At 35.9% G+C, this 25,436-nt stretch overlaps 1 protein-coding gene across 16 annotated transcripts in view; it reads right to left on the bottom strand.

Annotated features, from left to right (window-relative positions):
• Positions 1-8,141: 8,141 nt before the first annotated feature.
• Positions 8,142-25,436, bottom strand: part of Graf (GTPase regulator associated with FAK) — a gene marked incomplete in the record, with an annotated part of 132,742 nt that continues 115,447 nt past the window's right edge. For 2 of the 16 annotated variants that reach the window (XM_069327747.1, XM_069327749.1), the window contains 8 exon segments: positions 8,142-12,566; positions 12,705-12,784; positions 15,917-16,027; positions 16,620-16,661; positions 17,114-17,186; positions 20,991-21,206; positions 24,657-24,839; positions 24,997-25,216. In XM_069327747.1, the coding sequence (XP_069183848.1) occupies positions 12,427-12,566; positions 12,705-12,784; positions 15,917-16,027; positions 16,620-16,661; positions 17,114-17,186; positions 20,991-21,206; positions 24,657-24,839; positions 24,997-25,216 (1,065 nt within the window). 16 annotated transcript variants of the gene reach the window in all.

The raw sequence follows: 25,436 nt of genomic DNA, 5'->3' as shown, positions 1-25,436 counted from the left end.
TGCAGATTCCCCGAGTGGCAGGGATCAGTTTGACATATGTGACAGCTAACTAGGATACTTATTCGGGCATAAAACGATTATTTTAATTTTGGCTTGTAAGGGGGGCTTCCGCCCCCTAGTGCATAGAAAATGGCGACGGCCCTACCAGGATTGCGCCAAAAACGTGAAGACGCCAGCAGGCTGGCGATTGGCTGGCTGTGGTCACGTGACGAGTGTCCAATGAGAGCCCGCCCCTGGGGACTGTGACGTCACCAGGAGGCCTGGCTCAGCGTTTGCAGAGCGCTGAGCAGGGATGCCAGATTGGGCTACAAGTAGCGAATTGGGCTACTTTTCAGATCCCCGCGCTCCCAAATTTTTAATTTCGCTACTTGCGACTTTTTGGGCTACTTTAAAAACAAGTTGGGCTATTAATATTAAGAGACTCAATGATGATTTTTATGCTTTTTATAATGTCATGTGTATAAATCACAGCCGCGTCCAACAGCTTGATTGAATAGTCCACTTACCGCAGGAAGCCAGGTCAGAGACCGACCCCCTGGGGACGTTGATCCTAGGAACTTCCCAAAGAAAAAGTAACCGCAAGGCAAGATAATCCTTCCCAGGGGCTATAGATTTCCCAACCTTAATTGTCATTAATACTTCATCCCGGGTACTGTCTATGTTAATTAAGTGACCTCCCACTGTTGCCTACTGTAAATATTAGGTTTCTCTTTAGGTGTTTCCAAGAATCAAATGACTGTCGTTAGAGCGGATTAGCATACAGTGAACTTGGCAGCTTCATCTGTGCTTGCATTGTTAGTGTGGCTCTGACCTCCAGAAGGATAGTTCGACACAAGTTACCGCATAGAAAAGAAGTTACCGCTGTTACTTTTGCTTAAGTGTTAAGATAAAGTAGTGAAAAATGGGGAAGTGGTCTAAATACTAGAAAGCGTTTCAGATGTCCTGGCCTAAGGATCCCGTGTTTGGAAAGAGGTTGGCTGAAGTGAAAGAAGATGGAAACAAGGCATATTGTAAAGCTTGTAGAACTGAGATAAGAGCTCATAGAAGTGGTTTAAAGAAACACAGTGAAACATTAAAACACAGACAAAATATATCGGAGGTAAGTCATCAGCAGATAAGCATCAAGTCTGTTCTATCAAAGAAGGAAGATAAACTTACTAAATTTGAATGTCGTCTGTCTGTATGTACTGTCGCTATCTAGAAATCTAACATTATGTTTGTAACTCATTTTGTATGTATGTACTTTTACCTGAATAAACATTTGATTTGATTCGATTTGACTAAACAAAAAATTGGGCTACTCTACTTGCAAATTCGCTACTTTTTGACCGTCAGCTCGCTACTTTTAGCAATTTGGATCTGGCAACCCTGGAGCCCTGAGCCCTCAGAGACTCACGGCGCTTCGTTGAGAGTGGACGTGTGTTGGTTGAGCTCTCGAGTTAAGAGGTCCAGGAGCCTCATTCAGTGGAGTAACGCAGCCTGACACGTCTGAGGGCTGGACATGTTAAGGTAGATCATTATTCCCTCCCATTTTCCCTTGGTATTAGGCGAGATAGGCCTAGTGATATATGTGGGCACTTGCTAGAGTGTTTCTAGATATTATAGCAGTAGATTAGGCTGTAGGGCAGCGCGTATATGTTATCTACTGCCTGGTGAAGACAGGCAGTGGCGGAGTCTGGAGGACTGTGGATCTACGCTGAAGGAGTCGCCCCTTACGGGTTATTCATGCCCGTGCCACCTCTTGGGTGGCTTAATCTTTATCAATCTTGGCTGGCAACGCGATGGTACATTTGAAATAAAAGCGTTGCTGGGGAAACAGAGTATTACCCAGCTGGCGAAGGTGAGAATTGAGGTTACGGACGGAGGTCAGGCAAAACTTGGCACGTGTCAGGTGGGCAGGCCTGGTGAGGGGAAGTCTTACATTGCAGGATCGAGTTCAAGCAGTGTGGGCTGGGCCTTCTTCTCTCCCCCCTTGCGTCCAAGGTCAAGTGGTGGCGACCGTACTTGAGGCATGACTTGGAAGAGCTCCCTGGGTGTGGTAAATGGTACCCCAATAGAGGGAGCAGAGACGTGGGGGTTACAGGGTCTGTATCAGGTTACTATAAATAAATAAAGTAATTTAAAACCTAAAAATCGATGCACAAATGTTCGTATAAGGCAAACTGGACACTGGTATTTATTTATCAAAGCGTTAGTAATAAGACCCCTGGTGTTCTTCAGCTATATCTTGCTCTTGTTAGGCCCCATTTATGCAGTTTAGTTTTGGTCACCATAGTATAGAATGGATACAAATTCACTAAAACGCGAGTCAAGAAGACGGCCATCCTCTAGTGTACCCAATGCATGTGCCATATGCATACAAGCGTGTGAACCAGTTGCCAGATCACCTACACAGCAACTTCAATGGGTATTGGTACGTGTGTGAACGAGGCCCGTTCACCATAAGAACAGCAGTTGTTTTATTATTGTCTCAGCACGCCAGTCATTCTCGCCTACCCAACACGTAAATCAGGTGAAGGACTTGGTACAAAAAACCCGACTGTGAATATGCTACTTGCTTGTGTGGTAATATCTTATCTGGAACTTACCTCTCTGGAGTTGTTCTACTCCCCGAGCCCGACCTAACGCCAGGCTCGACTTGTGATAACTTGATCCAATAGGCTGTTGATTGAAGCGGCCCGTAGGCCAACATCCACTACAGCCTGGTTGGTCCGGTACTTCTTGCAAGAACCTGTTCAAGTGCCTCTTGAATACATCCACCTTTGTTCCGGCAATATTTCTAATGCTTACTGGGAGGGTGTTGAATACCTGTGGACCCCAAATGTTGACATGTGTACCACAGTGCTGTCACCTGTGGTACAAATGTACCAATATGACAATTTCAAGCTCAAGGTGCTTTGGTCCTACATTATTGGAAGTCATTTCGGAACATTATTTCTGGACCACAAGGAAATTTGAAATTTCTCCCTTCATTTAAGACAATATTAAGAAAAAACAGCAGCCTACGAATTTCCCGAAGTTGACATATCAATCTTTGTAACATAATATAGTATTAAGTTTTATGCCATTATTATAAAAAATTATAAATAAAATTAAAAATTAGATAAAATATATTAATATAATATTGTATATAGTATGTTATTTATAAGTTGTGAAGGCGGAAACTAGAGGCAAGAGAATGAAGTGTCAATCAGAGACGCATTGTGGTTGAAGAGGCAGCGCGCGCATGTGTATTCAGTCCGGGACGCAAAATGCCGACGATAGGAAACCACAACTGGCAACTAGGCTGCGATTGTACTTTGGGATCAGCAGCCCGTCCTCTTGAGCGTTCCCAACGTCACTAAACTGTTGTACTAAAGTGGCCGTATCTAACCAACCCCAGGACCCACGAACACAAAACGGGACATCACGTCAGTTTCGGGAGCAGCCACTATTTTTCGTACATTAGTTTTTGGCCTTAGGTAAAGTACGTCAAAATGCGATGGACTATTCAGGGGAACGAGTTGCAGCACGGGAGGTTCGTCGACCGTATTAAGAGCAATGACTTCTCTATTCCCGTAAACCGTAATAAGGGATACGACGACTTATAAAGAGCCAGTACGACAATTACCTTTGAACTGCTATTACTAGCCATTTAAGGTAATAATGTATAAGGAATATATACCTGAATTTACCTGTGGGTCACTATCCCTCTAGTAGCCTCGACGAGGATAGGAAGCCGGGGGGCGTGTCAAACGTCTCCGCATTTGTCCTGATGACTTCATTGAGCTGTATCTTTAATTACAACTGTTTTGGCATTTACGGCTTCGGCGGGTCGGTGATCCATGGGTTTATAACCCTTACCTTACCGTTACCTTGCGATGATTTCGGGGCTTAGCGTTCCCACGGCCCGGTCCTGGACCAGGCCTCCTCGTTGCTGGACTGATCAACGCGGCTGTTCGCAGCCTGACGTATGAATCAGCCTGGTTGATCAGGTATTCCTTGGAGGTGTTAATCCTGTGATCTATTGAACACTGCGAGGGGGTTGGAGTGTTCAATATGCCCAATATGCAGTACACCCTCCAAGTAAAATGCAGACGCTTTCTGGCCTGCATTGTGGCTTGAAGCCGTTGCATTTTGACCATGTTACGTCTGACTTTTTTAACAAAGTGGTCTGGATCAATATCCTTCCAAATTGTTTGGTATTTAATAATTTTCAGCGAGATCAACCCTGTCATATCTGGTTTGCAGTATGGGTTCCAAACTGCTTGTAAATTGTCGAAGTTGACAGATTTATTCTACGGTGTTTAACAGAGTTGGGACTTATTTATTGATCTCTAGACCCAACCACTTTGACTGGTCGGTATATCGAGCCTCACTAATTTTTGCAAGTCGGCGTTCGATCCCCGATGGTCCAATTGTGGTTGGACACCATTCTATACTCCGTACCTCATACCCCAACTCCTATCCTATCCTTGCAGACCAGGAGGCATGGCAGGATGTGCAGAATACCCTTGTTAAAGAGCAGAGATGCAATAGGTACTCTGAGAGAGAACTCTATCAATATCAGAGGCCCGAGACTGTTCAACACGCTTCCACTACACATAAGGGACATAACTGGCCGACCCCTCACAGTGTTAAGAGAGAACGTGATAAACACCTCCAAATGATACCTGATCAACCAGGCTGTGATTCATACGTCAGGCTGCGAGCAGCCGCGTCCACCAGCCTGGTTGACCAGTCCAGCAACCAGGAGGCCAGGTCGAGGACCGGGCCGAGGGGACGTTAAGTTCCGAAATCATCGCAAGGTAAAGTAATCCCTTCCAGGTGCTATAGACATACCAGCTCAGTATTTTGTAACTAGCTTCAAAAGGTTGCCACTTGCTTACTTAGCTATATGAACTATGGGGTTCAGTTCCTGAACCCATTAAGTTCCTCTGTAACCCTTTCCACCACCGCCCACGGGATGGGTATGGGGTGCATAATAAAGAAATGAAATGTTCTCTTCGTACTCAAGTTTTCTTGAACACAAGATATAACAATAATCTTGGACGAGAAACAGGCGTGAAGCATCATAGCCAGCAGTGGATGGGTGACCATGGGAGCAGCCTCGCCCGCATAAGGAGGGGGGGGGGGGCTCAATAGGCCTAACAAACAACCAACCTATCGTCGATAAGCCTAACAAGCCCTCCAGCCTGTCTTCATTAAGCCTACAGTAAGGCTTCCTGTACCCGTCAATGGTATACCATAATGTACACTCCAAATCGTAATTACTTAATTAAACACGAAATTAATGTCTTACCTCGTGTATATTACCGTAGTACTTGCTCATTCTCTCCCTCTAGCTTCCACATTACCAAGTTTTGATCTCCTAAGTTTCATACATCACTCGAGAGCAAACACGGGAAACACTCATGGTGTGAGCAGCAGGAACACGCGACACAACCTCCCGCCCCCAACAACCAAGCAACACTGTCCACACCGTCTTGGTGGTCACAATAGTTCACTAAGTCTAAGTCTAACCAGAGTCCTCAAGTGTTTTGTTTGGGTCTCAATATTTTTCACTGTGTTTCGCTTACTCATTTCCCGTTTTCTATATTTGACGGCACACCCTCTCGCTGTTTTCGTGTGTATATTTTATTTACAAAAATATGTGAAGGCAGGATGGGTTGTCTCAGTATACATCATGGTGATTAATTAATACCATCTCCCATATACTAATCTCGAGTTTGCAATTTATTGTAGTTTATGAATGATATGTAATTTTACACTTGTTTGAAAACATAACGTCACTGTTCTAGCCTAGGATATTATAGTTGTCTCATTTAATAGCTAGTAGATTATTCACTTACTTAATTGCAAACGTAAGTATTTATACAAGAAGGGATCTGGGAATGGCCTTAATTACCCTCCCGCTGCTTATAGGCCTTTAATTACCTAAACATAATATATAAAAATATAAAAATTTAAATCAAGCCAGATGACATTCACAATTTCAATTGAGTTTGCAACTTTTTTATGAGAAAGTGTTCCCATGGTGTTGCCTCAGCTGTCTGTACGGGTCTCTATATACCTACACCAATATCCTAGTTTTTCTTCTGGGTGAAGTGGGTTCCTCCCTCTCTTCAACTCTTCTGTCATCAAAAGTCTGTCCTCTTAAAATTTCCCAACATCAAAAAACTGTCGTACTAAAGTGCCTTTATCCTAATCTACCAGAGGACCCAAAGCAGAAAACGGGGCAGTAAGTCAATTTCGCGAGCCGCTACTATTTTTCTAGTACGACGATTTTTGGTCTTAGGTAGAGTATATACGTCAAAATATGACGTTCTTTTAGAAGGATGGGCTGCTGTCATTACCATCCAGTAATTTGTGTTGAGAATTTATATATTGTTGGTTAATTGTGTGGATCAATGCCCATTTACCTGGTTATTCTAAAGAGATTATAGACTATGGTCCCATTATCTTATAATAAGGTTAGAGATACTATTAATTAAAGAGTTTTAAACAAGTATAACCGTATAATTAATGTCATTAATTTATGTTCAAAGTTAAAAACCTCTCACATCAGCTATATTACCCTCAAGGAAAAGAAAGTAATCGTTCAATTGTATGAGACTGGTGCGCCCCCACCTGATTATTGCATCCAGGGATGGAGACCTCGGGCCAGATTCACGAAGCAGTTACGCAAGTACTTACGAATGTGTACATCTTTCCTCAATCTTTGACGGCTTTGGTTACATTTATTAAATAGTTTACAAGCATGAAAACTTGCCACTTGGAACAGCAGCATGGAATGGCATCCAGGTACTGTCTATTGACACAATATGAAGCCTTGCTGGGCTGTGGTTTGTCTCGCTACCACGAGTATTTCCATCATCAACATCAATACACAAGGTTTAGGGTGCACACTTTTCTTCCCATCCACTTGAACTGGTTGGTATAGCAGAGGCCTTACTTCCTACAAAGTCACTGTTCCGTCTCCAATGGTGCAAATGGTTGCACATTATTTCCTTTGTCCTCATATTCCTTCCAAGGGGTATACAGTATATATATAATGACTTATCTCTTACTCCTCATAGTCACCTTAGTGACTATGAAGAGTAAGAGCTTAGTGACCATAGTCTGACTTTCCTTACTCAGAAGCAATTATCACTAAAGAGCATTATGCCTGAATAGCTATAACACTGTCTAGGGTACAAAATATTCAAAAGGTCCAGATTTGTCAGGCTATAAATATGAGATACATAAGATGAGTGCTGCCAAAGAGCAAATCTTCACTATTGATTTTTGTGAGGGACACATGACTCAAAGGAACATTGGGAAAGGAAATTTTAAATCCTGTCACGTAGCCAGAGATGTTTACCACTTCCTATTTGGAAGAAAGGGCTGGAGAAAGGGCACAGAGATGGGTAATATTTTATGGATGTACAGTAATTTGTTATTTGTGGTATCTATCCTGGTTGATACCTGATTGATAGGGTTCTGGGAGTTCTTCTACTCCCAACTTGTAAGAGTTTGGTCCACCAGGCTGTTGCTTGGAGCGGGCCGCAGGCCCACATACCCACCACAGGTCGGCTGATCCAAAACTTCTCTTAGAAAACAGTCCAGTTTTCTCTTGAAGATGTCCACGGTTGTTCTGGCAATATTTCTTATAGTTGCTGGGAGGACGTTGAACAACTGCGGACCTTTGATGTTTATACAGTGTTCTCTGATTGTGCCTATGGCACCTCTGCTCTTCACTTCACTATCCATCTGTCTGTCTACCAGTTAAGGACTGCATTATTAATGGCATGACAGAAATTCAAGTAACAATTTACTTTACAAGCCACACTCGACTGCCCTATGGTCAGCAGAGCATCCAACCTCATCTGTCACAATAAGGCAGTGCCAACTGAAGATCGGTTAGGTTGTAATAATTACATATGTGGATATGCAAGCTTCATGCAGTAACAGCTTGATTGATAGGATGCTCACTACAAAGACTTTAAGATCAAGCCAGGCAGCATTTCGACTCAATCTTGGTTTAAGCTATGCTTAAAAGTTTTACATATTTGGCATGAGAGGTGAAAGTGAGGGGGAGAGAAGTGTGTGTGACCAGGTTTGAGAGCTTACCCTGAGAGCCCTGACAGAGATCTTTGGGCAAATATGAATAAAAACAATCAACGTTTTTAGACATTTATTTTAAAATAGTATCATTATGTATTTGAAGCATTCTTACTCAGTAAAACTATTATATACAAATCATGATGTATATCAGATTTATTTCATTCTAACCTCTTATTTACATGTAAACAATAAACTCTGACATTTTAATTTAATACTAAATGTAGGATTCATACACCAGTACCCGAGTCTTCTCCACACAAAATTTAGTGAAGAAGAGCCGATATAAATATATGATAAACTATGGTGTGATATACCACCTCACTCTTACTTTCCACTCCCCCCCTCCCTGCCCTTCCATATTAAACAAAATCATATAAAAATGAATGTAAGGAAGGATCCCACTAATGTGGAGAGTAATATATGCTTGTGCTTTCCACCTAGATGACATTCATTGCATTCCAGAGAGGAGAGTTAGCAGAAAATGACTGACTTTGATATGCTAAGAGTTGGTCTGTTACATCAAAGAAATGAACCAACTAGCACCTCCTCACATAGAAGCTTGCCATCTACCTAGCAGAAAATACTGTCCTAAAATATATTATAAATGTACTCAATTACAAGATTTGCTAACAAAAATGAATAATGTAAATATTGAATAACTGATGGATTGATTATAAGATGATTTAATAAACGTGATTTCCTAATGCAAGAATAATGTTCAATCTATAAAGCATAATTGAGTTTCGTGTATGTCTGTATAGTTTATATGTTTAATTGTTTCAGAGTTAGACATGTTGAATTATGATAAATCATATCAACACAGGATTTATTTGCATTAACATAATGCACCCTCAGACACCATAAGAAAAGTGCAGTATTTACAAATAATAAAAAGTTTTATTTAAACTTAATCAGGATATATTAATTTTGTATTTGTGAAATGTACAGGAATATTTTGATTGGCAGACATTGCAGGAACATCTTTATGGAATGTGCATTTTAAAAATGTTAATTTAGTTATACAAAAAAATATCTAGTGTGCATAAAATGTTTTTGAGCAATCTACTTTTTGGAAGTTGCACGAATGTCCCCTGCTGAGCTTCATCCTTAACCCACTCTATTCTTAACACCTTGCAATGCATTTTATTGTGCACAGCTAATGAAATTAGTTTTAATTATTGTACAAGTAAGTCTTGTGAGTGGCTGAACAGAGAATTAACATTTAAACACCAAGCACCTTGGACCTCATTCTTTTCTGAAAAATGACATACAGAAATGTTTAAAATACATTAAAGACTGAAAAAACTACAGTAAAATAATTTATACCCAGGAACAAGACTGGGGGAGGAATGCTCTGTTTAAGAGAACCAACTTGACTAAGTCATGATGTTGAGCACGATCAACTTGATTTAGAATTCACCTTGAAAATTACTTTATTACTCTAAGAAATCAAATGTACAACTCGAAATTTAATTAAACTGCAAGTTATTCAAATATGAAGCAAAACTATCTGCCAATTCTCAATCCCAGCTGAAGAGCAATACAAGCAATCTGCTTCAACTGATACAACTCCAAATGTAATCTTATGTTTCCTCCTGCTTAGACCTTAAGACAATGTTTGTGTACTAAAGTTATGATTACAAAGTGTCTTCTTCATTACTGAGTTAATTTTACTAAACTTAATAATAGGAATGACTAGTCATTATCCAATTAACAGCTATAACAAAAATATAAATTGCTGTTCTTCCTATGCAGCACCTAAACATTTAACGTTTACAAGGGACTCCACTAGTTAGTTTAGTTAAATTATCTGAACAGTTAAATGCCATACAGTAAACTCTTAATTTTCCTTGTTTGATATTTAACTTTGGTGTTTCCAATTGTAATATTTTTCAGGTACAGGTAACTAATCAGACTGAAAAATCTTTGTACTTTTTTGTTTATGTATTTTATGGTGACATACAAAAGGAACAAACATATCCAGAAAATAAATGTCAAACTTTGCATAAGCACAGATGTTACATGACTGAATTGTTTATCCTTTTATGAACCATTGAAATTTCACAACAGAAATTACCAAGTAAATTAACGTCATTTTAGCATCCTTCATGTGCCGGTATTAAAATTAAGAGCTTACTGTAAAAGGAATGTTATGTTTTACGATGGCAAACCTTTGTATTATCAAACTGCATTACTTAAAAGTACAGAACTGATAGCATTCACTTCAAATTTTTATTCAGGTTAAATTTTCTACCCAAGTTATAATCAAAGAAGCTCCTTGATGCCCACTACTGTACCAGCAGAGCAAGACTGTTCAAGTCATCATTGATGACAATTACCATAACAACCAATGATAAAAGATGTGTCTGCAACATTATCTTGGGGGGAAAAACTATCTGCTTTAAATCAGTTTATGCGGCAAACTTTGTGATGAGGAAAATAAAAAATAAAAGCAAGACTTATTAAGATCTTTCCGTGAATTTGGATCCCATAAATAACTGGACTCTCATTATATTACGGTATTTTCTCACATTGCCTTCAGTTCGTAAACACATGTAGTGTTAGTGGTAGATTATCTTTTGTTGATCATAGTAGCAATATTCATTTTAATCTATGACAGTATTTGAATTAATGAACTACACATTGCATTGTGGTGTTTTCTTGTTAGTCACAATGCCTAACTTTTGACTAGCTGCATACAAAACCTATCTTTACACTCAATACCTAAAATATATCAATTCCATTCATATTATATATTTGTTTAAGGAATCATGCTTGACTGATACTATAAAAAAAAACAAGAAATTTACAATATTGGGAACAAATCCTATTCTATTCTATATGACTGTCTTTTCTCAACCTGTCCTCTCAAATAATACATTATATTTTGATGCCGAAGGCCCCAAAGGACAAAATACGACATACTGTACTATGAATTATAGCGACTTACAAAGAGCCACATTTTCTGTGTGTGGTTGATTAGGTTAGATTCACACCGTTTAGTACAGTACATTGTTTTTTGTCCGTTGTAGCAACTCAAGAGGACGGGCTGCTTTTCCAGTACATTATAGCACTGGCTTCGTGTAGCAATACAATAATAATGAAACGAGGCTAACATGTTTAAAAATCATTTGGCTACTTACAACAAAAGTAGAAATCATATATTGTTTTAAAACATTGTAGTAAAAATGAAATATTACAATTATGTATCATATAGTAATAAAAACAATATTTACAAATGAATAAAATGTACAAATGGGTGTTACGTGAAAAGACTAAATATACATTCTCCAAGTTATTTTGGTTCAGACTAGGTCATCACTGTTAAACACATATGCTAGGTCAGTTCCTCATTATTCAGTGCTCAATTACCATAGCATACATTCTACATTGCCTTGAAAATATTTTAAAAGCAATTCTCAAATTCAACTAGTCATGTAAATTGGAACCCGTTTGCCAGTCATCCTCCTACTTGAAATCAAACTAAAAATGTTGGGAATATATTGCAATACAAATTATGTATCACCATAACACAAACCCAACAACTAATTATATATTCTTTATTTCTTTATATATGATATTCTATATTTTAAAAATGTTTAAAATGAAGTCATATAAAAATCATGAATAATATAAAACAAATATTCTGGACCATGATAACTTTTTAGTAGTATCCAAATGTACAAGTTTTTGAAGGATACCTGTGGCCATCATTCAGTCTCGTGAGGCACCAGTATTGAGGCCAATAACCTGGCACTCGCTTCAACAAACTTTCCTTTTGTTTCCCATTTATACAGTTCTGTCTTATGTACAGTTTAAAATTGTGACACTTAAATTCCTGTTAAATAAGTTCGGTGATTCCAGGAGAAAATCCCACATAATAACAGGAATTGCTAGCAAGGAAACATTTGTGGCTCTTTTAAAATAAAGTTCATTTTGATTAAAAGTAGTAATGTAACCTCACACCTGAACACTGTAAACACATTCTTCTTCTTTTCCACTGCAGTTTCTTCAATTACAAACAGATATCACTTGAAAAATATCCACGAATCTGAGAATTTGATATGGCTGAAGATTTCTTTAATAGCACTGAAAATCCTGGCAATATATACCTAAGGCCAAAATGGATCATCATATCAAACTTGAAGGCAATATTCCATCACTGTATTAGCACATACAAAAGAAACATCTCCCAGATAGGTTGTCTGAAGAGGTACACACACACACGCATCACTGGTCAACAATTTGCACATCTTAGGTAGTGCTTGACACCACATTTTTCAACATGATGATTAGTGTGAATATCCACTTTATAACCATTAAATTAATAATATGCCTATGTTACACATCTGTGTTTCTCTGGGATATAAGCCGTGGAGGTGGAGGCTTATCATCTACAGCTTCTACGTAGTTTTCAGGAATCAGACCAGTTCGTCCATTGAGTGTTCCTTCGAGCCAGCCAGGTTCTCGAGATGGTCGAACTGAAATATTCAAGATTTGTTTTTTTTACAAATCTTTTCTGATATGATTAAATACACTTTACTGTATTTATTACCAAAAATACAAGATTCAGAAATACGGTAAATCAATAATTGTGTACCAAAATGGGGATGACTTACCATTACTCAATATTTGGTTTGGTTCAAAAGAAAGCTCTGACTCATTCTCTCCTACACATGCATACAACGTTCTCACACGCCTGAAACAAAAACACATTTTGTTAGTTCTAAAGCATCACAAGTATTAAATCTTTAGTAACTTGAACTGGATATTTGACCATCTTAAAAGGCTCCTTGGTTTACATATTGCAACAGCTTGCACAAGAAGCATTTACAATCAGTTACATAAAAAAGTTAAAAATTATATAAAAAGCTTGGAAATTATATAAAGCCTGATTTAAACAAGAAATTAAAATAAATGAAAAATTAATATAAAACTAACACAACTGATATTTTTTTCATTCTGAAAAGGACATTCATTCCCAATGTTATAAAGTATGCATCACAAAGTCCAAGCAAACCACATTTACAACCTAATCAAAACAACACTCACAATACACTTGTACATCAGCAAAAGCAGAACATGCAAAACAAAAAAATTACCAACTACCTGATGTTAATAGCAGCTTTACAAAAGTCTATCACACGTTTACACGCACACTGAAGAACACAAACATTTGAGCACTTCACAGTAGCTTCCCATCATGCCTCCAAGCTGTATGAGGACAGGTATTTGTGCACAAACACACACTACTCCTAAATTATTAATATTAACAACAAAATTTAATTAACCAAATATTGGGAATGCACTTAGTCTGCCAATTAAGATTTGTAATAAACCATTTCAGGTACAGTTATATGTGGCTTTATTTAATACAGTTCATGTCCATGCATACTAAAAATGTAGATAATTAAATATTCTACATGGTAAATATCCAATTCTAAGCTTCCCTTTTGTGCCAGTTTTGTGTCTCACCATTTCATGATATTCTCACAAATTAATATTGATTTATTGCTTTAATCTCATTAATATTAACTTTTATTGACAGGTATTAAATCTTTAGTAACTTGAACTGGATATTTCTGGATATATTTCAAATCCTTTAGAATCATTTGTGAATACATTGTCAAAAAGATTTTAGGGTTAAATGTGTTTTTGAATGTCTATACAAACTTCAATTTCATTTAACTGATCCAGGTTTATTTCTTTATATATTGCTGTAATATAATCCAAACACAGTGTATTAACTTCGTAGAAAAGCTGAACTATGCAAAGTTCAACCAAGATTGTATCACTAGCTTTCATTTTGAGTTTGGGGAAAATATTTAATGGAAATGCAGTCTCACAACTTGCATGCCGTCATAATTTCATTGTTATTACTGTATTCCTATTAATACCAAGTTTCATAGAAAGGCTTAAGGCAAAGAGAAAATCTTTGATGTAAATAATTGCCAAAAGAAGGCACCAAGCCTGGAAGACTATACAGCACCATTTGTGCCACATAATAAATATTATATGTGGTAAATCCACTGATCATGTGTTCTACAAGATTCTATGTTTTAAATTTTAATCATAATGAAAAATTTAAATTTCACACTCACACACCATAGTTAATTATGTAACACATTTCTGTATTATGTTCATAAAACTTTCTTATTATACAGAATGTGCAATCTTTAACTTATAAAAATTCTTGATTTTGGAATGTACTCTATTCTATTGTACCCATAAAGTTCTTTAGAAAAACTATGAATTCCTTAACAGGACTGTCTTAAAATATTCTCAAGAAAAGGAGATGATTATACAGCATTTGCAAATACAGTAGAGCAGTTTAATCTAAAACTTGACGAAGCTCTATTCTGACATGCTGAAAATCAAATCTTAAATACTGTAGTTATAGTTGCTCTGAAGAGCAATACAACATTTGGATTTATAATTGCCATTTAATTACATATTGTCAATGTCTGCTAAACAATCAGCTTCCAGTAGATACCAAAATAATATTCCTGTGATGTAACAATATCAGCACATCAAGCTCCTATTTCTTGCTAATTACAAGTGGAGTGCAGTATATACCAACATACACAAGATATTCATATACACCTCTTGTATAGTATTTCAATACTATTGCTGTAATGAGAAGCAACACGACATTTTACTAGAATTGAGTACATTTTTATAAATAATCGAGATGCTGAGTCATCTCATTCCTAATATGGAAGCCCATAAAATTAAGAATTACCTGCAAGGGCATTAATATGACCAGTTTCAGGGCATGGCTAGTAATATGTGTTTCTTGTGCTCGCTTGAATACATTACAATTTTACTCAAAAGAATGTGTGTACAAAGAAATAAAGGAGTAATGTACAAATTGTAAGGACACGATTTACACAATCTATGAAGCCCCAATTACTCAAACCGTTTCGGGTAAAAGGTGATGGTGAATGTTTGATCAAAGCTAAGTGTATGATAAGAATAATCAGATCGTATAAAATTTTCCACATGCAGATGATGCAGATCGTTTAAGAGAGAATGAGAGGAATTTATATAGATCAGCTAAACGTTTTATTGGTGTGTGCGTGAGAGAGAAGACTGGTTAAGTAAATGTGGATGCAAGGAATTCCTTATTTGGAATTAGTGTGAATGGAGAAGAGAAGTAAATGGCTGACCAGTTTTAATACCTGGGATATATTTTTGACAAAAGAGGAATTTGTGCAAAGATGAGACTAGTGAGGGAAGGAAAGTGTTTGGTGCAATGAGGGAAGAGCATGGTGAAGGTGAGGGAGGGGGTAATGACCTCTTAAAATGGTACATAAGGTGTCCATTTTAATCATGAAATATAATTAAAAATCATTATTTTGGAATGAAGAGCTACAGCTTTATAGAACACATTCTAATCTGGTTGCTTCATACCAATGTGCAACTTAATATGATCAAACAAAAATTATTCTACCTGAAGATTAATATAATCCATGTAAACAAAATTTCCTTTCACATTCTCACTTCATATAAAAATTACTGTGTAGTATTATCAATATTCATTAAAGACAGCGATAACTGAATCAATTAGACTATAACTCGGACTAAAAGTTCCTTTATAATAATATAGGCCACGACCTGTGTCTGATGAGTCTGTAGTTACGTGCTGTGCATTGTAACGCTCAAGTTTTTTGTAATATTTCAGAACAATTTATTAAAGTGATGTAAGTGTTGCAGTATCATAATAACAGCTTAATAACATTGACTTCATGATGACCAAAAGCTGCAAATACAATTATACCATAATTTCTTAATGAATTCATGCACACTAGCTTCAGGTTATGCACTGTACCTTGGCGGAGAGTTGACAGTTCCGTTAGAAGTTGAGGACAGGGAGGGCGGAGGAGACGAACTAGTTGGGGCCATGAGACTTAAGGTGGAATGTGACCCACTGATGGAGTTCCTGCATGAATATACAAATGTTGCTTTAATAGTGATTTTACAGTAATGAAGACTTTTCGTATTAATTGTAATTCCATAATGAATTGTAATTCCAAAGCATTGTTAAATCCATTATAATGAGAGAAAAAGAGTTTGTTTAAAGATGAACAAAAAATATACAACATAAATAATAAATTTCACATTAGCCTATCTGTCAAACAATCCATGCACGTCATCGACCTCTAAGCGTTAAGAGCATATAAATGAATACTTAAGTTACATGGAAGTGGCCATCTCACGCTGGTTTGGCTATTGTAAAAGTGTAGTAATTTCCAGCTGCTCATGCTTTCCCATGCAAATATAAAAATTACTTTTGCTAACAACTTTTCTCCACTACTTCCTATATGTAGCATTTGTATTTTCTAAATACAATACACACACACACACACACTTTCAAGCCAAGTATATGACAAACAAGGTTTTTAAAATGCAATAAAACTACAGAGTTTAGTCATGAAGAATGATAAGAGTGCATATATATACATTATTTACGAGCAGTTGTTCCCGCTTAGAGTTCTCCAATGCCACATGCAATGCTCAATAACTAAACTTACATAGACGAGTAGAGGAACTCCAGAGATTGTCTCTTGCACAGACTAGAGGTCATAATGAAGAAATTAAATTATTTGGTTATTTCAGAAGAAGAAGATAAGCATCAAGGCTTGCTAATGCTGATATTTAGAGAATATATATTGTATATTTTTATCTCTTGAATCTAATTTGATTTAATTATAATGTTTGATACTTGGCAACTGGTGATTTGTTGTGTGGTGTTGCCTATCAGATGTATACATTGGTTTTATTTACTAGTGACTTTGAATTTGTTTAAATACAAATTTTTGGTACATCTACAGTGATTTAAATGTAGACATTTTTTACAAAAAAAATTTACACACAAGTCCCAGCAAAGGTATGGTTAAACTTATAAAACAAATATATTCAAATCAACAACAAATAGTCAATCTTATCACAAGTTATCTGAGCAGTGTAAAGCACTTACATTTTATGTAAAGCTAATTAACAAACATTAATGTGGCACTGTACTCACGTCTCCATGTGTTGTCGGTACGTTGGAGGATAAGCTGTTCCAAGTCTCGCATCTGGAAAGGATACATACCAAGCTGCTTTCATTTATTTGGTGAATTCTACTCTACATAAATTTGACGGATTGAATGAAGAATTTGGGGAATGACGCGTACATTTCATGGCAACAAACTATTACAGTACACATCTTTACTCAACAAAGGAAACTTTACTACAAAACTTATATTACATTACTTTTTACAATCAAAATACAATATACAAGACACACACAACAAGCCTTATTATTTATTATATATAATTATTATTATTATTATTATTATATATTTTTATAAACATTTACACACACTATTTATAAATATATACATATGTATTGTATGTATATTATAAATAAAAAAAATACTATAAAATATTGATGCAAAACAATATGATAAACATCAAAATAATTAAATACAATATATAAAACACAGGATTCCAACTTATTAGTGCTCCATATATCAGAGCTAAACACTTAATCACAAGCAATATTAGGTATTTAGCCAAAGCAAAGCACAAACAAAAGCAAACATTAGTCGGTGTGATAAAACATGAAAGAAGAAGTTGTGCACTGAATGGCATCAAGAAGTCATGCAATGAGTGACATCAAGAAGCCTTGGAATGAGTGACATAAAAAGCCTTGAAATGAGTGACATCAAGAAGCCTTGAAATGAGTGACATCAAGAAGCCATGCACTCAGTAACATCAATCATCATACAATGAGTGACAAAGAAGCCATACAACACAGAAGCTTTGCATTAACAAAGCTATGATAAGATGTTACCGTACACACAATTATCTAAAACAGAATCTAATAGAAACTGCTACTTATTACAACAAAATGCAGATTAAGTTGTGCAGTGAGATGGAAACTGTGCAACAGATATTTCATCTATCAACAACAAATAAACAATTTGAATACTTTACAAAATACTGGTGACCAAAAATAGTACAGCACTAACACAATCATTTCCAAAAGTGGGTCATGCAGCTTAAAACACATGAGAAGGGGAGGGGGAGGAAGAGAAAAAAAAGTGCATGAGCAAGAGAGTGTGAGAGATTGAGAGACAGTGTGAGTGAGTGAGTGTGTACTCACCTATTTGTGCTTGCGGGGGTTGAGCTTTGGCTCTTTGGTCCCGCCTCTCAACTGTCAATCAACTGGTAGTGTGTGTGTGTGTGTGTGTGTAATTACCTAAGTGTAGTTAAAGGATGAGAGCTACGCTCGTGGTGTCCCGTCTCCCCAGCACTCTTTGTCATATAATGCTGTGAAATTACTGATGGTTTTGGCCTTCACCACCTCACTTGTTCCAACCGTCTACCACTCTGTTTACAAAAATGAATTTTCGTATATTTCTCCGGAACACTTGTTGTTGACTCAACAATCAATCAACAGCCAATTAATGCACAACTATATTCTACCCACTTCAAGACTCCGTACCAATATAGAAGCATCAAGAGGAAGTACGGGCCAATAGGCCCTTTGCAGTTACTTCCATTCTTCCCTCTCATTTATCCAATTAATACCCAATGTTCCGTGTTTTGTCTTGTGTTGGTCAAAAGTTTGTTCACCTCATCCAAAACTGTTGCAACATATCACCTCACAAAAATGCGAGTATATAAGACAAGCTGTTTAAGTGTTTAGCATAAGTAAAACTCTATTTAGTATTATCAGGTTACAGTTGTGTGTGTGTAAACTAAAGTCTTTGAAAATGTAATAAGTTATTACGAAACGCGTTCAAGCGTCGCGTCAGACTAGAAATAAAAATGAATTTTGGAGAATTGATTTTTCAATTACCATCGCCAGTAAAAAGAAACATAAGAAATAGAGAAAATTCGTGTTAGAATTATTAATCTTACATTTTCAGTCATATTTAACAACATATGTTTACAAGAAAGACTGCTACCAAAATAAATAAATAAATAAATAAATAAATAAATAAATAAATAAATAAATAAATAAATAAATAAATAAATAAATAAATAAATAAATAAATAAATAAATAAATAAATAAATAAATAAATAAATAAATAAATAAATAAATAAATAAATAAAATATATATATATATATATATATATATATATATATATATATATATATATATATATATATATATATATATATATATATATATATATATATATATATATATATATATATATATATATATATATATATATATATATATATATATATATATATATATATATATATATATATATATATATATATATATATATATATATATATATATATATATATATATATATATATATATATATATATATATATATATATATATATATATATATATATATATATATATATATATATATATATATATATATATATATATATATATATATATATATATATATATATATATACATACATACATACATACATACATACACACACATCAAAACTAATTGGCCAGGTGTGCAACACAAATATGCAAAAGATTTATGAAGTGATATTAAAACATGAAGTTGATAAGAGAACAAAAGCAACCACCACCTCTTTAGACTTCCACTTGGCACTCTCACCTGCTGGTAATGTGACTCACCCCACAATTAATGCTAAGTTTCTTCATTATGAGTTTATCCAAACTTGAAAGAAAAAAGTACCTCCCCTTTTCAACAGGTAAACTCCTCTGCTGGGTGTATTGTTAACACCAAGCCTTTCAACGTCTGTGTTTACTTACTGCCTCTTTATTACCAATGCATGAATTTTGTTGTCCGTGTGAAAGTGACTGCACCGAGTGATTAATTATACAATAGTCTAGGCAATGACTACAGATATACCAGTTTTATTTAAAATTTCTATTGCAATAATGCATAATTTTTATGTGCTTTGCTTTCAGGTGAAATATTGCGGCTCATTACAACAAATTAGGTATACTGATTTTACTGTATACAATTAATTTTATATCCCAATATTTACTTATTTTGTATATTCAAAAAGTTATTGTTAATGAAGTTCATCAACAAAATTTACTTTCAAGCCTACTTTTAAATTAATATTAGTGGTTAGATATGTAGGCAATATCTATATTTTGTTAAATAATAACGTTAATATTTTAAGACAACTGTGATTAATTAATTTATATATAATCCTGATAAGAGAATGCTTCCATGTGCTAAAGTAGGAAAACTGTATATCTTCCTGAAAATTATAATCTTACTAATTTTTCTTCGACTATGTGGAAGAACTTGCGTACAAATTCATTAGATAAAAAGCTTAAAATTCTTTACTATGTAAGTGTTTATTACATTCACAGTGCTAGTGTTTTTACCAATAGATTACTTAGAGGCTTAACAACTTGTTAGAATCTATTAGCAATAATAAATAAATGCCCTAAAGAAAATAATTCCATGCAGAATATCTTAAAACACTTAGTGCATCCCTGTCATATTTAAGATTTAAATACCAAGTAATGAGCAGTGTAAGGTTCAACAACATCTACAGTACAGTATTGATATTTAACCAAACTTCAAATTATTGGAGAGAGAAACAAAAGATTTTTTCACAAAAAAGGAGCTAATTTACAGTACAGTACTTGAAATTAAAAAAAAACATTTAGAAATACAGATGAACAAAATTCATTTAATTAACAAATTGGCACCATTGCAGACATTTTAAGTGACATTTCAGCAATGTATGGTAACTTAACATGTAATTTAGTGCATTAAACGGTTAAAGTAGTTAATGTTCTAGCAATTACTAATATCGGAGGTAGAGGAATTGATTAAGATTGGGTGAAGCAAAGGGTGACATTCTCTTTCTCAAAAAGCACTAATATAAAAAGAAGGTGGAGGGACAAGTGCGAGCAAAAGCGGCGTGACGTACTGCTGTTATACGCATAATGATTTGTCTGCTGCAAACGGTTGTCTCGATGAGGGCCATTAGCACCCGGCAGGGGGGGTGCCCCAATGTGAGGAAGCCTCTTACTTGTCTGCGGGGAGGACGAGAGGGAGTTGGAAGGCGGCTGTGTTAACTCCCGTGACGACCGGGAAGATAATGATTCACTAGAACTACTTGTGCTCTGTACTCCATCACTTCGATCTGCAATTAATAAAATAATTGTTTTAGTGTAATGCATATTTCGATGAAAAGTCTATACAAATTGTATAATTTAATTTTAAACTTAAAAGTTAACTAGTTCTGATTAATTTTAACGACAGTCATCCTAAAACAATGATTTTTTTGTTGTTTTTGTTTGTAATTCTTAAATTTCTAGCATTTCATTAGACACTGACATATTAAATGCCCAGCTGACTTAAATATTTTATTGAGTAGCTTCCACTAGTTACCTATATAGACACAATCACTGCCGAAGTACTAAACACATCGCAAGGATCATTTTCTGTTTCTCTTGAAATGATTCCATTTTAAGCTACACTCACAATAAAGTTATATTACCGAGATGCTGTAAATTTTCATAAACATACAACATTCCATAACTCCAATTCACTAAAGATTTAAAATGATTATAATTTTGGATGGAATGCAGGATACACACACACAATTTGTAAAACAAAATGTAAAAATCTGTCACAAGTATGAAAGCAGTTGTCACGAAGAAATCAACACTAATGCTTGTATAAAGACACTAATGCCTGCATACAGGAACTAATGCCTGCATACAGGCACTAATGCCTGCATACAGGCACTAATGCCTGCATACAGGCAATAATGCCTGCATACAGGCACTAATGCCTGCATACAGGCACTAATGCCTGCATACAGGCACTAATGCCTGCATACAGGAACTAATGCCTGCATACAGGCACTAATGCCTGCATACAGGCACTTATGCCTGCATACAGACACTAATGACTGCATACAGACACTAATGACTGCATACAGATACTAATGACCATATACAGGCATTAATGGCTGCACACAGGTACTAATAGTTGTATACAGACAAGAATGGTTAAATACAAAAATTTGAATTCCTATGACACATCAAACCCTTGGAAACAGTCATAATAAAACCAACTCACACAAAGTTGGACGACTCAATGCAGGCAGAACAATTAAATAGAAGCATTATAAAAAAAGATAAAAGCAGAATGCCTTAACATTTAAGGAATAATCTAACACACAACAATCTACAAAGAAACAAACAAGAGGATGATATGTATTTAACACGAAGATTGCTTGCATAGAAACTGATAACCTTTAATATATTGAAGTTACATCACTTATAAAATTTCCAAAGAGAACCATCATTATTGTATTAAATTTATAATCAAACTATCATGCACACAAATGACAGTTACATCAACACTCGTAATTATTTACTACCGTATATACTCGCCTATAAGTCGGAAATTTGGGAGGAAATAATTGCCTCCAAAATGGCTGTCCGGCCTATATACGAGGCCTGCTGTTGAGGAGAGAGATTCTAATGATTCTCAAGGGCAAGGAGGTGATATTTAATAAATATTGGTTATTTGGTCATTACTTTCATCTTGCCGACTCGTTAAACAAGAAACTTGATAATTATCTAATAAACATGTATAAACAAAGCCTTAAACGTTAATAGGCAATTCTGCCATGATCACACTGATTTTTGTGGAAACCTAGGGGGGTAATTTATCAATATGAAATAAAGAATATCCTCCAAAATAAGTTTACAAACCTACAATTCAAGTTAATTTTATGACGTTTACTGGTAGCTCATCAGATGCTTTTGACCGGACAAAATGTATAGTACTGTGTATGAAAAAATCGTCAAGTTTATTCTATAGTCTCACCGTCAACTTTATATTACTGAGACCAAGGCATTGTTGTGACAACAATTACCGAGACCAAGACAAAACAAATAGGCATAAATTAATAAATGTGTAACTGATCCACATACTGTATTACATGTATTATTCTGTGGATTACTTGTGGATGATTTCAATAGTTCTGGACTAGTCCAGGGCTAGTAGCTTTTTCTGTTGATTGCCTAGTATATGAGTCTATTTGTCCTTGTAGCTCACAAGGACATGGCCATCACAACCAGACTAGTCTAGCAATTCCAACAGAAATATCTCAAGTTCTCTCTTGAAAACTTAATTTTTGTTCTCTCTCATCTTCATTCCTAGGAGTAAAATTTGTCTATATTTAGGTGGTCCTAGTAATTAAAGTTGTGCACTTGATTCTATGCAGGCAGCGAAGTACTGCACATGTATATTTTCCAGCTCTGTTATCTCACCTGTATTATAACTCTGGTTTCTCAGTTGATACCTGCTTGATGGGGTTCTGGGAGTTCTTCTACTCCCAAAGCCCGGCCTGTGGCCAGGCTTGACTTGTGAGAGTTTGGTCCACTACGCTGTTGCTTGGAGTGGCCTGCAGGCCCACATATCCTCCACAGCCCGGTTGGTCTGGCACTCCTTGGAGACAATTATCTAGTTTTCTCTTAAAGATGTCCACAATTGATAAAGGTGGATGGGTTGACAGATGAATGGATACTACTTTAGTTGATCTATTAAAGTACAGTGCATAATTGTAGTGGGTGGTAGAGAGACTTGTTCAGAAACCTCACTACTAGCTACATCCTACCTGTCTGGAGAATGGCTGCCTCAGGTCTGCCCAAAGCACATCTGGTGCCTGGTGTGAGAGATACGAATACTCTGGGCTCTGTCCTCTGACTGGCTAATTTCAATTCTATGGGATGTCTGTTAACATATGGTGGACACTTTCCAAGAAAAGGGATGCGAGGCTCGAGCAATATTAAATTTGAGATAGCACTAATGTTTCGAGGTGTACAGTACCTTTAATGATATGACATTCCTCATTTTGAATGTACTTATTATACACCCTATCAGCTTCCTGACTGTTGCTATATTTGCTTTATTTGGCTCTCTTAATATTTGTATACATTGTATAAATGCCTTCTGAAATAAATATGCCAATATTTTCAACTTCGTTGCTATTTTCTGTGAGATCAAACCGAGTCTTTGTATCCTGCATTCCTTTTAAACTTTTTGTTTCTTTCCGTTCCAAAGTAATTGGCATTTACTACTGATGAGTATCATAGTGTTTTCTGTTGATCAATGAAAGTTATTATTGGTATCTGATTGCAGCTGGTACAGAAATGTGGCTTGAATACATGTGTCTGTTTCCATTAAGGATGAAAGATTAATGGTGCAAGGATTATAACTTGTTTAATCGAATTTCATAGTGTACTCAAACTGGATTTTGATTGATTTACTGTCACTCTTGGCAACCTATTTTCTAGAAAATTTAAAGTCCACCTACTTACTTTATCTATTATTCCCTTTGCTCCATTTTATTAGTGACTGTATTACTCCATGGTCGCATTTTCACATGCTTCAGCAAATCTATGAATGTGACATCTGCATTTTGGTTTATTTCCAATGCCTCTGTGATTCTGCCATAATGATCGAGTAGTTGTGAAAGTCTGCACTTTAACATAGTACATAGTCTTGTACATTATACACAGAGGAAATTGAGTGACCCAACAGTAACCTACGAGTAAAACGAAAGTGGACGTACCAGACAGAGGATTGACAAAGGACAATGCTGCCCCTGCTCTGGACTGACCATTAGTAGGAGCAGGAGGGCGTGCAGGCCGGTTGTTCTGAATATTTTCAAAAGCTCCACTCATGGCAATAGATCCCGCCACTGATGAACTTAATGAAACAAGTGAGCTGTGGGAATTTAGCCCCGAGTTTAGGCCTGCAAAAAATTTAAAAAATCAGTACTTATATTCTCAAAGTATAGCTTATATAAAAGAATCTAAGTATTACTTATTCTGCCAAATAATCATTTGGAGCTTGACTATGGAACTCATTATTCACCAGAAAATTTAGTGCACATGTTAAAAAAACCTCACCCGAGTTAAGACTAGATATAGATGACGTGTTATTCCAGTGGTGCGTGGCAGAAGGTGGTGGCGGCATATTTGCATATGTACCTGATGATGATGACGACGATGATGATTGGACTTTAAGGTTGGAGAGCGCATCTGAACGTTGCAAGTGTGAGGGAAGACTGGATGGTGCCCCAAAGTGCACTGTCTGAGGTTCACTTGTAGTGAAGGAAGTCACAACCTTCTAAAAGAAAGTGTTCAGTTTGCACAATTATCTACAAAAAATAATTACACAAAACAAACTTAAAAGATAATAATATTGTTCATTTACTGTACATAACTTCTTTTCAGGAATAGTTGAAAAGAAAACTTTTTTTATTATCTCACAATGTATTGAACAGCACTGAATTATTGGAACGTCATACATTAACAATGCTCTCAACCAAGACAGCAAGCTACTGAGA

This window comes from Procambarus clarkii, chromosome 20 (assembly GCF_040958095.1).
Source record: "Procambarus clarkii isolate CNS0578487 chromosome 20, FALCON_Pclarkii_2.0, whole genome shotgun sequence".
Lineage (NCBI taxonomy): Eukaryota > Metazoa > Arthropoda > Malacostraca > Decapoda > Cambaridae > Procambarus > Procambarus clarkii.
Note: the sequence above shows the minus strand (reverse complement) of the source record. Positions and strands in the feature narration are given on the sequence as shown.